This window comes from Rhineura floridana, chromosome 5, assembly GCF_030035675.1.
Source record: "Rhineura floridana isolate rRhiFlo1 chromosome 5, rRhiFlo1.hap2, whole genome shotgun sequence".
In the NCBI taxonomy this organism is placed as follows: Eukaryota; Metazoa; Chordata; class Lepidosauria; order Squamata; family Rhineuridae; genus Rhineura; species Rhineura floridana.
In genome coordinates, this window is record NC_084484.1 from 180,131,632 (window position 1) to 180,147,930 (window position 16,299).

The following is a 16,299-nucleotide window of genomic DNA, read 5'->3' on the forward strand; positions in this document are numbered from 1 at the left end:
CATCTAATCCAACCCCCTGCTCAATGCAAGAATCCAAATTAAAGCATACCTGACAGGTGGCTGTCCAGCTGCCTCTGGAAGGCCTCCAGTGTTGGAAAGCCCACCATTGGTTCCATTGTCGTACCGTTCTAACTGTTAGATTTCAGCACCGCTGAAATCTGGCTTCCTGTCAAGCATCCTGTTCTCACAGTGGCTAACCAGCTTAGAATATCAACATGCATTTTCTGAGCAGGAATTGGCAGGGGGATCTATAACCAGGGACCAGCAAGATCTCTCTGGGCAAACATGAGAAAATAATCACAAACTGTTTTATCACTGGTCCATGATACCTCATAGACTGAGTAAAATATATACTAGATATTAAGTCAAATGCTAGAAGTGTGGATCACTAAGGACACATACGAAACATATTTGGTGCTCATGTTCATTCAGATATTTTGCAAAAAGTGATCACCATAATTTCATTGATAACCCGTTACTCCAAGGGTAGCCAACGTGGTGCCCTCCAGATGTTGTTGGACTCCAATGCCAGTCAGCCTCAGCTAGCATGGCCAAAGGTGAAGGATGCTGGGAGTTGTGGCCCCAAACATCTGGAGGGCACCACAACAGCTATTTCTGCATAACTCCATATCCTTAAATCATTTGACAATTTTGCTAGGACATTTGGGGTGAGCAAATCAAACCTAAGGAGCTTTTATGGAATTTAATAGTTGCTGTTAGTAGCACAAAAAATGGATAAATAGATCACCAAAAATGGATAAATAGATCACTAAAGACTGGTTAGCAAAAATTTGGAAGGTAGCAATGATGCGTAAGTTTACCGAGTTGGCCATATTGAGAGAAAGCAGATAAAGAATGGATTTTTTAAAAGAAATAAATGGTTTTCATTAACTGAATACATATGAAAAACAAATGCAGCATAAACATTGATGAATGTTGTCTGTGTAATAAATCAAATATTTAATATGTAATGTGTCATTAATATTGATGTTTATAGACTTACACAATATTTATTATCAGATTTCTTGCAAATGTATTTATGAATTCATATATTGTGCATATCTCTAAATTTAAAGAAAAAGAAAAAAGGAAAAATATAAGAAGGCACAATGCACATCGAGATAGTCTTTGCTGAACAACTACACAATGAAGTTAAATACATGCAAAAAGAAAGCAAGCAGCAGCAAAATAAACATAAGGAATCATCTTCCTCCTCCTCTCCTCGACATTGATTTTTAAATGGTTCTTATCAAGTCTAAGATGCTTTACACTGAGTTAGATCATTGGTCCATTTAACCCATTGTTATCTTCCCATGGGCATCTGATTGGCCACTGTATGAACAGGATGAGACTAAATGAGCCACTGGCCTGGGTCTTCTTACGTTTTTATCTAGGTGACTAAAGCAGGCGTCTTTCGCAACGCTCCTACCTGTGACTCTTTTAACTGGAGATGCTGTGGATTGGACTCAGGGCATGCGTGCAAAACATGCACTCGAGTATAAGGTAATCCCTCAGTAGTGGGTGACAAGACAACACACCTGTGTGTGACCTCCAAGGTCAGAGGCAGCATGCCTCTCAATACAAGATGCTAGGAATCACAAATAGGGAGAGTGTCGCTGTGTTCACGGCCTGCTTGTGGGCATCCCACAGCCGTCTACTCGGCCATTGTGGGAAACAGAATGCTGCACCAGAGAGACCTTTGGTTTGATCCTGCAGGGGTGTTTTAATGGAGTGGGTAGCTCAGGCCTGCAGGACGTATGACCCACTGGACGGAACATAACCAGCCACCGGTCACATGTCATGGCCTGCCAGGTGCTTGAGAACCCTGGTTTCTTCATTCCCAGAGAAGAAGCAAAATCAGGCTTATTGAGCTACCATAGATCATCATCATCATCACGTTTTTAAAGATGTTGTGTTTGAATATGTTTTAAAAAAATGTTTTGTTTGAATATGTTTTAAAGTTTTGTTTTTAAGGTTTTGTTTTTGGATTTTTTTAGTGTTTTCGTTTGCCACCCTGAGCTCCTCATGGGAGGAAGGGCAAGATTAGGGATGGGTGAGAATTTTGATTCAGTTCACATTTCAAGCAGAATTTATCAGATTTGCACATTCCGAATGAGAATCAAAATACAGCCATCCTTCAAATTTGCATTTATTAGGATTTTGGGATGCAGTTCACCAACTAAACAATATTTATAAAAATGCTTGTATTAGGGAAAAGTGTGCACAGTCCCAGCCAGCATGGCTAACAGTCACAGATAATGAGATCCACAGAGCATCACATTGGCTGCTCCTGTTTTAGCATGCAGCGTTCTTGCCTCCTAGTCCTTCAATTATGCTGGAACATAACAAGTGGCTTCAGGTGGTCCGGCCGTTTGTCCATCTAGCTTAGGATTGGTGCTTTGTCTTCTCTGACTAACACCAACTCTCCAGGGCTTCTTGTTCCCACCGTCAGCTTCCTGATCTATTTAAAACCAGAGGTGCTGGGTCCTTGTACATGCAAAGCGGGTGCTGTATCACGGAGCTACTCCATTGAGCAAGGGGCTTACCTCAGTGCTTTCTGCAGCCTCTGCATGCAGTCAGTGGCGAGCGGGTGATGTTTCCGAGACTGAACAAACCGCTGGACATGAGGAAGGAGGACATTACTAGGAGGGAACAGGCCTGTGCACAACCAAAGGAGCTCCCAGCCTTTCTCTTCACTGTACCTTTTAAAATAAAATAAATAAAAGGCAAGAGTTCATAAAAGATGTGTCATAGCACAGCTGCATTCTGTAAACCAATTTTTAAAAATATCTTTCTTAGAAAAACAAACTGCTGCAAATACACACACACACACACTCTCTTGAATTCAGCTTGCATATGCAAGCACATTCTTGACTGATTCAAATATGTGATTGATTGATTGATTGGGTTTATTTATATGCCACCTTTCCACAGTGACCTGTGCCCAACGTGGCTTACAATAAACACTCAAAATAAAAGCACTGGGGTAGGGGAGAGAAGTCAGTTTACAAGACATAGCAATACATTCCAATAAGGCTAAAATAAACAATTTAGCAAACATAAAACAAATTCAATATTACAAAATAAATAATAACGTGAAAGCAGATGCAGCTTGTTGGATGGGCAGAGCCATCATGCTAGCTTCCCAGCAGGTGGGTCACTGTAAAGAATGTAAGAACCAACCTGCTGGATCAGGCCAGTGGCCCATCTAGTCCACCTTCCTGTTCTGACAGTGGCCAACCAGATCCCTCCAATGGGAAGCCCTCAAGCAGGGCCTGGGTGCAACAGCAACACTCTTCCCACTTGGGATTCCCAGCAACTGGTATTTGGAGGCATGCTGACTCCTCCAACAGTGGAGGTAGAACACAGCTAGTAGCCATTGACAGTCTTATCCTCCAGGAATTTGCCTCAAAGGCTCCACAGCAAACATCATTCCAGTGCAGAGAAGTAATATCTCTTACTTAACATGGTTGTCGGTCAGCTGTTTCAGAATTTGCGAATAAATCTCATCTTTGAGTGACTCTGCTTTCAAGGCCCCTTCAAATATTTGGTCTGTTAGCTCGTTCACTGAGCGGGTCCTTTTGGAAGGGTAGTCACCCATATACTTCAGGACGGGTGCACAGACGTAGTTAAGGGCATAATAAAACTGGAACAGGGAGGAAAGAATCACATATATTTTAAGAGTTTCTTCCAAATATACACGATAGCTTAAAATCAAAATAATAAATATGGGTCTTAGGACTTTTCCAACAGAAGTTGATTTCTTCATATGGGGGCATGCCCACTGCCATTTGTTAACACTTCACTTCTAGGCATATTCTTTCTGCTGGGGGAAGGGGTGGTGGAGATTTTTCATTTGCAGCAGATGAGCCTGGAAGCAAACTGGTAACCAGTGAAGCTGGAAAGGGTGTCCATTCCATTAGCAGATGGATGGAATGGCACCCCACCCTTGGAAAAATCACAGTGTCCAGAAAGATGTCAGACTCAAACTCTCACCAGATCCTGAACATGGAATTTTAATGACAGAGAGTGGAAACTCTTGTCTGTGATCTGTCACCTAATTCTGGCCAAAGGAGGGAACTACATCTGGGCCATCAGCAAAGGCTTAACACCAACAGGCCGGAGAAGGGTAAATGTACGTATAGAGCGCAGGGGTGTTTTCTCCAGCTCTGCTCCTAACATTCCTCTCCCTGCCTGCTTCATCCCTGACCTTCCTGTGTTGAATGGGAAGGTCCGAAGGAGGTTTCTATTTCTAAGCACAGCTGGTTTAATGCACTTAAAGGCCTCCCCACGATCCTGCATTATCACAGAATAGCAGAGTTGGAAGGGGCCAACCCCCTGCTCAATGCAGGAAACCAAGTCAAAGCATGCCTGACAGGTGGCTGTCCAGCTGTCTCTTGGATGCCTCCAGTGTTAGAGAGCCCACCACTTCCCCAGGTCATTGGTTCCATTGTCATACTGCTCTAACTGTTACAACGTTTTTCCTAATGTTCAGCTGAGATCTGGCTTCCTGTAACTTGAGCCCATTCATCCATCCATCATGCTGATCATAGAATAGAATAACAGAATCATAGAGTTGGAAGGGGCCTATAAGGCCACTGAGTCCAACCCCCTGCTCAATGCAGGAATCCAAATTAAAGCACACCCAACAGGTGGCTGTGCAGCTGCCTCCTGAAGGCCTCCAGTGCTGGAGAGCCCACCACTTCCCCAGGTCATTGGTTCCATTGTCATACCTCTCTAACTGTTAGGACGTTTTTCCTGATGTTCAGCTGAAATCTGGCTTCCTGTAACTTGAGCCCATTATTCCGTGTAATTATAACGGTTCTCGATCGCAAGGAAGTTTCTAAGTGCATGTAGCTGAATGCACTTAATTTGACCTTCCTGCTCAATGCGAGTGGGTAGGGATGGGATGGGAATGTCTGGGGCAGGGACATTGCATGTGTCCCACCCATTACACCGTCAGCACACTATGTCACAGATGGGGAGCCATTTTCAGTCCAAGAGCTGCATTCCCTTCTTGGGAACATTCTAGAGGTGATATGCCCGTAGTGGGCATGGCCAGAGGCAAAAGTCTATCTTTCTACAGTAGTCTAGTTTCAATACACAAACACCCCTCTCTATTCTCTGTCTAGGCATGCAAAAGGCATCATGAGAATTCAAGAGCATATTCTGACCAGGCAAAAACACTGAAGGAAGATGTGAAGCAGGGGCGGTGAGGGATGTGGCCTGGGGAAGGTCCTAAGCAAGGGTGTAGTAGTCCAGGGTCCTGGGTGTGTGTGTCTTAGACCCCTTACTTTTTTTGGGAGCCAGGTCCTAGCAGGATCCCTATGTCTCCAGTATCCTACGAGCCAATCAGCACAAAAGGGGAGTGTGTTAGCCACTGGGAAGAGTCCCAATGAGTGTCAACCACAAGCAAGCCTTTTATTAGTTCCTGCTTCAAAAAGCCGAGACAAGTTGCGGAGAGTGAGAATTCTGTAACTGCAGAAGAAGAGACTGTGAATCCTGATGATAGCATCCCATCTACATCATCAAGAGGTTTGGTAGCAGCAGGAGATAGATGCGTAGGCACTGAACACAGTCATTCAAGCAATAGTGAGAAAGGACAGTCAAATGCTGACAGTGACAGAAAAGCAGAAAGCAGTAGTCAAGCCTGGCCAGATTATTCTATAATCTTGGAAGGTTGTATAATCTTAGAAGGGGGCATTTTGGTGAGGAGGTGTGGCTGTGACAATCATCAGGGGACCCTGCACTTCTGATTTTGCCACTATGCTACTGCTCCCAAGGGCCAGAGGGCTGCATTGGCCCTCGTGACTGAGATTCCCCAACCCTGACTTATGCCTCCATTCATTCTCTGAATGCCTCAACAGGACTGCATTCTAGAACCATGGTGATGACCTAAGCTTTAGGCAAGCGGTGGACAAAGCTGCCCATCCTCTCTCAATGGGCTCTTTCGATCCTGCTGGCTCAGTCTGGGCACTGCACTTGAAAGGATATCAATGAATGCCATGCAGGCTTCTTGTGACAGCTCTTCACTGCCCAGGATCTTCTTCAGCAAAGGCTGCTTGATTGGTTCCCGGGTGTAGGACCACATCTTGTCTTTCCCTCGGTTCTTGGTGATCATGACCCTGCTCAGAGTGTGCTTGGGAGGAGGCCTGGTAGGAAAAGATGGAGCAGTGAGGAACAAACATACACATACATTGTTGGAAGTGTCAGGGTGCAACTTAGCTTGCACTAAAGGCTGATGTTTCTGCATGGGAAATAGTAGACAGAGAGAGGAACCTCCTAGACTGTCCTCCTTCCAGTGCTAGACTGATACTCTTAGGGTTGCTGACCTCACTTCCTACTCTCTCTCTCTCCCACTCCTCCCTTGGAGAGGAGACCCTCTGGATCTCTCTTCTCTTGAGATGCAGGAACGAGCATACCTTGTTGCATCTCTACCTTAGTTAGCCAGAACTAGGGCTCTCTTCTATCAAACATGCATTTCCTTTAATACATGCCAGTTTGTTGTCTTAAAGCCAGTGGGATTGTATTCAGGGTAAAGTGTGCTCCTCCACAGGGATTCAACTCCAATATTAACATAAGTATGCTGGTGATGTCTCAAGATTCACCATGAAGAGTCTTTTGGAGGGATGCTGAACCAAGTGCTACAGCACAGGCCTCATTAAGCATACAATGACATGCAGGGAGGAATTTATTAACATCTTTCCAATCGGAAAATCTTGTCATTTGTTGAGCATCGTAACAATAACAACAGATATTTATACCTTGTCTTTTGAAGTAACAATATTATATTATAAATGGTAGCTGCTACAAAACGTTGCACCTAATAGAACTGCTTCCACTTGGGATCCATTTTTGTTACTGCCTGAGTTTACTATTTTTGTTGTTGTTGTTATGTGCCTTCAAGTTGACTACGACTTATGGCAACCCTATGAATCAGTGACCTCCAATAGCATCTGTCATGGACCACCCTGTTCAGATCTTGTAAGTTCAGGTCTGTGGCTTCCTTTATGGAATCAATCCATCTCTTGTTTGGTTATTTACTATTTACTATTTTTACTATTTACTATTACTGTTAGAGAGAGTGATATTCTAGTCCATCTTTCTGGCTCAGTTAGAGGCACCCAAGGCAGCTTACAACGACAAATACTATAAAAACACATTTTTTTAAAAAAATGAGACACGCAATTAACAAACAAACAGGAGACGGCAGATAATACAAAACAACATAGCCACAGGGAGTCAGGGAAACTTCAAAACATAAACATCCATGGTCCAAAGGCCCACCTGGCCCAGCATCCTGTTCTCAAGGCGGCCAACGAGAAGGCCTAACGAGAAACCCACATGCACAACACACCCACAACAGTGCTCTCTCCTCCTGATTCCCAGAAACTGGTTTTCAAAAGGCATACTGCCTCCAGCAATGGAGACAGAACATGGCCATTGTGGGTAGTAACCCCTGATGGCCTTCTTTTCCATGAATTTGTCTACTTCTCTTTTAAAGACATCCAAGTTGGTGGCCGTCACTGCCTCATGGGAATAAATTCCATAGTTTAGCTATGCACTGTATGAAGAAGTGTTTTCTTTTGTCTATCCAGAATCTTCCAACATTCAGCTTCATTGTATGTCCACGAGTTCTAGCATTACAGAAGAGAGAGAAAAAATGTTTCTCTCTCCACTTTTTCCAGAACAGAAGAGGAACCAGCTACAGTTTCGAGAGACTTGTTAATTCTTCCACTCTGTTTTTTCCATCCTTTACCTAAAATAAACATAGGAGAATTCTTCCAGGGTGTATGGCTTTATTCTCTCTTCACTCTCTGACATCACCAGCTGGGCTGTCCTTATGACATCCTGCCTCTGATCTGGTGTCATTGTAACCAATGCCTGGAGCGCAGAGAAATAACTGGTATTAATTATAACACAGTAGTACAACAAACAGAGATAAATATGGTAGAGTGCAGTGGTGGCTGGTGGCTCCATGTCAGTGGAGCAGTGGAATCCACTCCAGGTTTTAGTCCAAACTTTCAAGGAGCTGTCCAAGGTACTTCCTCATCTGCTTTGCTTGCAATCAATCAATCAACTATTTATTGTGGTCAAAGACCAGCACTATAAAATATTTAAAAACTATAAAAACATAACATTATACAGAGAAACAGACAGCTGCAACATGAAATAATATGACTCTAATGGTGTTTAATACTCCAGTGTGCAAAAAGTCCCCACAAGGTTAGCTATTATGATTATTTTTCCATCGGTACTCTCCTACAGGTAATAGCTGATGCACAAAATCTTGCCTCACTATATAGGGACTGTGGGTTCCGATCTGAGAGGAAATATTCCAAATAAAATGCATCAGACCTCCCTAGGATTTTTTGAAGAACTGGGTTGAAAATATCAAGTCCTGATAAAAAGGATCATACAGCAGCACATGAACAAGAATTTCCACATCTCCTGTGTCACAGGGGCACAAACGCTCTTAAACTGGAACCTTGTTAAATCTGCCTTCGAAAAGTGCAAAAGGTAAACATTGAGCCTAGCGAGCGTGAAGCTTTTCTGAACTTGGGGACAATTTGTTGTTGTAAACATCCTCACATAATCTCCATCGTTAGAGTGTGACTAAGCTCAAATGATTTTGTAGATCAATGTCCATAATTTGCTGGATGACAGCAGTTGTCGCTGTAGCATAAACTGACGCCAAAATAGCAGCAGTAGAAAAACACAAATTCAGCAATTTTGCAGGCAACGTCCTTTTCCATGCAAGTTCAATCCCTGGCATCTCCAGGGAGGGCTGTGAAGGACTTCTGTCTGACACCCTGGAGAGCTGCTGCCAGTCAGTGTGGACAATACTGAGCTAGATGGGCCAATAGTCTGACTCAGTACTAAGGCAGCTTCCTATGTTCCTATGTGTGACTGGAAAAAGCACACATTCTTTCCCTGCTTTTCATTTTGGTTTCCCTTCCTCTGTAACATCCTGTGTCAAATTTTAGATTTTAAGCCCCTCGGGGCAGGGACCTGTCCTCTTGGACTTTCTGAAGGACCATCCACATATAAATAAATATTATTAATAAAAAGACAGATGCAGTGAACTCTGGTTTTAGGGATCTGGACACAAGATTTTAAGTATCTGCTCGATCCTCTTCAGATTGGGCCGCAAACTGTCGAGGATCTTGTCTGATCAGAAGTGGAACCATACTGAGCCAAAATGCAGTAGCATTCTAGCCGTGAGTGGAGTTCTCCTGTCTTGCTTTTCCCAAATTTCATACAACTTAGTATAACCTATCAGGGCCCCTGTCAGCCGGCCCTGATAGGTTTGCTTGGCTACAGTGGCAGATCTCCAAGCAGTGTGGGCAGCTGTGTCTAACCACTTTTTACATTTCCTACAATACCACAATGTAATGCTAGGTCAGGGGAACTGTAGGTAATGAAAAGGGTGGCTAAAACCAGCTGCTTGGCAATGCCTAGAATACTGGATTAGGGGAAAAAATAGGAACATAGAAAGCTGCCTTATACCAAGTCAGACCATTGGTCTATCTAGCTCAGTATTATCTACACTGACTGGTAGCAGCTCTCCAGGGTTTCAGACAGGAGTCTCTCCCAGCTCTACCTGGAGATGCCGGGGTTTGAACCTGGGACCTTCTGCATGCAAAGTAGATGTTCTGCTACTGAGCGACAGCCCTTCCCCTGGGGCAAACATTGGGGTCAAGGCAGCTACCATAGTATGCCAAGTGCTGAAATTCTTTTTATATTACCTTATTTTTATATATTTATAAACCACTCTGGGACCATTTTTGGTGAAGGGCAGTATAGAAATCTCTTAATAATTAATAAATAAAAACTATTCTTGGCCATAGGTGAAGGAGATGGATATTGGGAGGGCTCTGTCCTTTGCTAGACTAACACAGCTGGGACTAAGGCCTTAGATACAGCTTTGAGCATGTGTAGTGGCATTAAAAGTTGCTGGGAGCCTTGGGAACTAGATTTCCTAGGGTTCTCAACATCCCAACCTGATCTGCTTCTGAACCAATCCAAAATCCAGATCAATGTTCTAGACATCCAGAAGGCCTCAGAAATTAATCAGGTGGTGGTTGATATCATCATCAACAACAACATCATCATAATAATACTAACAGTAATATAATCATCATTATGCCCCCAAGGACCCCCCAAATGATATAAAATAATGGTACAGATAAACAAAAACCCACCAAAGAAAACAGAACAAATCGGGTTAGTCCAGATTAATACTGGGGTAGATATGGGCAGGTCATCAGCCAGAAAGAGAATGAGAAACAATTTAGCATTTTGCCTCTAGAGGTCTTGAGGAAAGTGAAGTTCCATAGAGAAGCCCACCTGGCTTTATTCATTTATTACTTATTAAAGCATTTATGCCTCACTTTTTCTCAATAAGCTCAAGGCAGCTAATAAACAGTGAGTTAAAACAATAACATTTTTTAAAAAAATTCCAACAACATACAGTATACGCAGCTAACACAATCCTATGAATGTTGGTTTATTGTGGACTTCCGGGAAGGGTGACTTAGCCTGTGCCTGCTTTTGAGACGGGCTCCTGCCTCAAAAGAAGCTTATTCAGATATATCAGTCAGTTTTTTCTTTTTTTTTTGACTGATTAAACTTCTCCCGGGTAGGGAGAAACGAAGAGATTAACCTCAAAGCCTATTTTTGTTGGGACGACCAGATCTCATTAATTTATGGGACGAGGTCCAGCCGACGAAGGTGGGACGGATTTTCAACAGCAAGCTCTATCTGTTAAAGCGAACGTTCATCTTATCTTCTAAGAGAGAACGCACTAACAGGCAAGCACCCTTCTTTCTATATTTTTCTTTTACTTGACTTAAATTGTTGCTGTTTAAAAGAGATTTGCCAGATTGATCAGTTTTTGACATCTCACTGGGGAGCCATAACTTCTCTCTGCTACGCACTAATTAATAGCTTATCTCTGTTTTTGTTGCAAAAAGCTGTCCTGGATTTGCATTTTAAAGATATACACAGAAGAGGGATTTCTATTCCAGATTTTTATTTTGAAAAATATTATACTGTTTTGAGACTACTCTCTTTTTGGTCTATTTTATTTTGACGAATCTGTTTCTTGACGATTGCCATTAATTGTTTCGATCCTGGGAACTGCATTTTGTTTACTTAACTATTGGAGAGATAAGGCTGTCTGCACTGTTTATACTGTGATGTCACCAAGTTTGGAGTATTAACCCAATTGTTGCTGAAATAAGAAGTGGTTTTCCTATATTTTTCTTTTAAAATGGCAATTAAGAAAGTGGCTGAAAATCTGGAAATAACTATGTTTCAGAAAATAATGGATGAGATTGAGATAACGAAAATTGAATTGAGTAAAATGAAGCAGGAGATTAAAGATATAAGGGTCCCTGTGAGAGAGGTGACCCTGGAAGGGGTCCCTGTGAGAGAGGAGACCCCGGAGATTGGAACAGGGGTCCCTGTGAGAGAGGAGACCCTGGAGACTGGAATAGGGGTCCCTGTGAGAGAGGAGATCCCGGAGATTGGAACCAACGTGGAACAGGAACAAGATTTGGAGTCTATGGACTTTAGAAATAAAATCTATTGTTTGGAACTCAATGTTATCTCTGAAGAAATGAATGAAGATTCTAGAGATAAAGTTATCAATGGCATGGATAATCTTCTGGACTGGAATGATGTGATGGAGCCCAATATAGAGAAAATCTATGGAATTAACTGCAGCCATGTGACAATGGAAAAACTTTTAAGAGATGACCCAGTGCATTTTGAAAAAAAGAACAGAGATATGATTTTACAGCAGTATTTCAGCAACCTATTCAGAATGGATGGCAAGAAAATATTTGGGATAGAGGTAATTCCCATCAGACTCTTACTATATGACTATGGCTTTGACAGCAAGATTATTATGGAATACTGATAATGGAAGATTGGATATTGAAATTACTGGACTTAACAAGACTACTGAAGATGGAAGATGGAAAATGGAACTAATAGAGATAATAGAACAATGGCTACTGAAATTATTGAACCTAACAGATTCTGATGTGATGGATTAATTGAAATGTTTATTTTGACTATGGTTATGACAATAAGATTATCATAATTAGTAATGAGATGGATTAATCGATATGCTTATCTGGAAAAAAAAATTGATAGATATATTTCTTAAAGAATTGAAACCTCTCTTTGACTTTTTGTGGAAAGAATAAAGTAATGTTTATGAGATTTGATGATTAAGTAAGATAACTACTGGAGGAAAGTGATTTTATAATATGACTTAAGAGACAGGATTGTTATATATTATAGACTTATAACTGATTTGATCTTTGACAAATGGGAAGTCAATATTTTACTCTTTATTTTTTATTTTTTATTTTTTTCTTTTTTTCTTTTTGTTTAACTATTTTTGATTTTGTTTTTTGTCTTTGAATGTTTTATGATTTTGTCTTGTATGTTTTATGAAAATCTGAATAAAAATTATTGAAAAAAAAAAAAAAAAGAATGTTGGTTTATTGTCAGTTTGCAACATAGCTTATTTGGATGCTTCCAGATGGGTGTTTATTGTGGGATGGGCATCCACATGTCAGTAGCATCAAAATGCCAGTCTGCATTTCTACACCCTCCTCCAATTTAATCCAGATTCACCTTTTCTGGAGAAATCCAATAAGTTAGAAAGTGTCTGTTGCCAACAACCCCTTTGCAGTATCTCAGTGACCTGTTAACATTATTAAGCCCCCATCTGGAAGCACCCTTCATGCAGCTTACCACAATCTCCAAAGGAGGCATGGTAGCCGTGGGCAGGACATAAACGGAATCCGTTGGAAAATCCCCTTTCTGTTTAGTCCTCTCGTCAACCCCATTAGCCCAGCCAGAGTTCATCACGTTCTCTCCTGTGTCCTGGTCCAGAATGATCAAGTCTCCTTTGAGGAAGCTAAGAAAGCCAGATTCTTCACCCGCTGCAGGAGAACATAATCAGCCGTTACTTTATTTATTGCATCTTTCACTCCCTCTTCAGCCAGAAAAAAAAGGCTCCCAGAGCGACCTCCAAAGATCATTATAAACACAGTCCCTGAGCTCTGTTGATAATATAAAAGACACAGCACAAAAGGAAAAGGAAGTGGGCGAGAGGAAAAAATCAAACTCAGGCTGGGTCTTAGTTCGCAGGGTTCTTAAAATGAAACACTGGAATGGAAAGAGTTCAAGAGGAGCCAAAAGTTGCTGGTCTCTCAAGAACATCCTGCTGGATTGGACCAAAGGCTCATCTAGTTGAGCATGCTGCTCTCACAGTGACCAACCAAATGCCTCTGGGAAATCTGCAAGTGGGACATCATGAGGGCAACAGCCCTCTCCCACTCTTGTTCCCCAACAACGTGGAGGCACAGTGCCTCTGAACATGGAGGAAGTATATTGCCATCATGACTTGTAGTCACTGACAAACTTGCCCCCCCCCATGAATTTGTCTAATCCCCCTTTGAAGCCATCTAAGTTGGAAATCATCGCCACGTTGTATGGGAGCGAATTCCACAATTTGCACTGTGTAGAAAGTAAGGAAGAAAGAGGTACCATTTTCTGATCTTTGCTACATTTTCCCAACCCTAAGGCATGAAGGGATGGAAGTGTCTTGAATGAAATGGACTGCCTTCAAGTTGATTCTGACTTATGGGCAACCCTATGAATAGGGTGTTCATGGTAAGCGGTATTCAAAGGGGTTTACCATTGCCCTCCTCTGAGGCTGAGAGGCAGTGACTGGCCCAAGGTCACCCAGTGAGCTTCATGGCTGTGTGGGGATTCAAACCCTGGTCTCCCAAGTCCTAGTCCAACACTCTAACCACTATGCCATGCTGTCTTAATGGGTAACAATTCCCGTTTTAGGGACTGAATGTTGACATTTCCCTAGAGTCTTTTTGTTCAGCTCACTTTCCTTACCAGGATTTGGGTTGTCCTGGAGTGCGACCACATATTTAGATCTTTTCCTCAGTCCTTCCAGGAACGTTACCACGAGGTCTCGGATATCCTCTGCATTGTTAGAGGTGAAAGTGTATTCATCTCCCTTGATCGTGGCCAAGGTGAAGCTTTGTCCCTGAAGCTTCCCTCCGCTAGAACAAGTGTCATAGCAAAAGTCACCACGAGTAATTGCATCAGCCTGAGAGCATGATGGAGAACTTTAAACTCTGGATTCTTCCCACCTGTGCTTGAAAAATGTTGACTGTGCAAACAAACCTCCATGAAGTGGCAAAATCCTGATGCGGTAGAGTGGACTATATCGCTTCAGGTGTGGAAGATGTCACAGCACAGTAGGGAATATATATGTTAGGGATGTGCTAGAATTCCACCCAATTTGGATTTGGTATTTTCCATTAATTTGCTTATTCGCTATTGTTGCAGATAGCATTTTTAAGTAGTGATTTCCCACAGCTATTTTTGGAAACAACCTTTTTTTTTAAAAAAAAAATCTGCATCTAAAATATTGTTATTAAATTTATTCAATTTATTAACATTTCCTGTCAAAATATCGATATTAATTTTTTTTCCCTCAGAGAAAACACTGGATCGGTAAAAGCAGTGGTCTGTGGACCAAGAAAGAATTCGAATTCTTTCTGTTAGCTTGAGTTGTCCATATTTCCGGTCAATATATATAATTTCCAACAGGCTTTAGGGAATGTGCATACCTTGACTGTATTTTGTGCCTTATCTAGGCAATATGGTGATTCTCCAGTCAGTATGAATAATCGCCGAGAAACAGGCCCCGTTTTTCACTAATGCTTTACATAGTTAGTTATTTATTAAAATGGTAACCTGCTCTCCCTCCCAAAAGCAGCCCATGGTGGCAAACAACACGTGATAAACCAAGAAAAACATCTTAAAAATAAAACATCTTAAAAGCAATTCTAATACAGATACAGACTGGGATAAATATATTTATTTATTAAATTTATATCCCACCCTTCCTCCTACAAGGGCCACAAATAAAAACACCAAAACACTCTAAAACATCTTAAAAAGACTTTAAAACATAGTAAAACAAAACATCTTTAAAAAATCTTTTTTAAAAAAAGCTTTAAAAAATCTAAGAAAGTAATTCCAACACAGACGCAGACCACATATGTATTTTTATGCACGCTTCCCCTAATATATGCACTTCCTCCTAATATATGCACTTCCTCCTAATATATGCACTTCCCCCTAATATATGCACTTCCCCTAATATATGCACTTCCTCCTAATATATGCACTTCCCCTTAATATATGCACTTCCCCTTAATATATGCACTTCCCCTAATATATGCACTTCCCCCTAATATATGCACTTCCCCTTAATATATGCACTTCCCCCTAATATATGCACTTCCCCCTAATATATGCACTTCCCCTTAATATATGCACTTCCTCCTAATATATGCACTTCCCCTTAATATATGCACTTCCCCCTAATATATGCACTTCCCCCTAATATATGCACTTCCCCTTAATATATGCACTTCCCCTAATATATGCACTTCCCCCTAATATATGCACTTCCTCCTAATATATGCACTTCCCCTTAATATATGCACTTCCTCCTAATATATGCACTTCCCCCTAATATATGCACTTCCTCCTAATATATGCACTTCCTCCTAATATATGCACTTCCCCTTAATATATGCACTTCCCCCTAATATATGCACTTCCCCTTAATATATGCACTTCCCCCTAATATATGCACTTCCCCCTAATATATGCACTTCCCCCTAATATATGCACTTCCCCCTAATATATGCACTTCCCCTAATATATGCACTTCCCCCTAATATATGCACTTCCCCCTAATATATGCACTTCCCCTTAATATATGCACTTCCCCCTAATATATGCACTTCCTCCTAATATATGCACTTCCCCTTAATATATGCACTTCCTCCTAATATATGCACTTCCCCTTAATATATGCACTTCCCCCTAATATATGCACTTCCTCCTAATATATGCATTTTATACACTTTTTTGTTTGGAGAACTGCATCATATAATTTGGAAAAGAGCGAATTTTGATGGATAACTGTGTTTCGGTTCTCATATTGCTTCGGGAAGTACATTTTAGGTATGACGCAAACTGAACCAAATTTTTTAGAGGCTCATTTTGCTTCATATTCCAGTACTCTGTAAAGCAGGAGATCGAAAAGCCCCTTTGCATGCTGTACTGGTTTTCTATTTGCAGGGAGAGTTTGATGTTGGAAGGCATTCAAAATATAATCATCCCCACTCCTACACAGTTGGGGTTGCAGTTCATTCTGCCCCCCATCAAGGATTC

The 16,299-nt window shown here is 41.6% G+C and overlaps 1 protein-coding gene across 1 annotated transcript in view; it reads right to left on the bottom strand.

Annotated features, from left to right (window-relative positions):
* The window catches only part of MYO7A (myosin VIIA), a 158,961-nt gene that overhangs the window by 15,018 nt on the left and 127,644 nt on the right, over positions 1–16,299 (bottom strand). Inside the window, exons 34-39 of the mRNA XM_061629024.1 lie at positions 13,936–14,105; positions 12,775–12,965; positions 7,760–7,884; positions 5,995–6,152; positions 3,462–3,615; positions 2,547–2,702 (exon numbers count right to left, since the gene is read on the bottom strand). Of these exons, the coding sequence (XP_061485008.1) occupies positions 2,547–2,702; positions 3,462–3,615; positions 5,995–6,152; positions 7,760–7,884; positions 12,775–12,965; positions 13,936–14,105 (954 nt within the window). The remainder of the gene's footprint in view (positions 1–2,546; positions 2,703–3,461; positions 3,616–5,994; positions 6,153–7,759; positions 7,885–12,774; positions 12,966–13,935; positions 14,106–16,299) is intronic.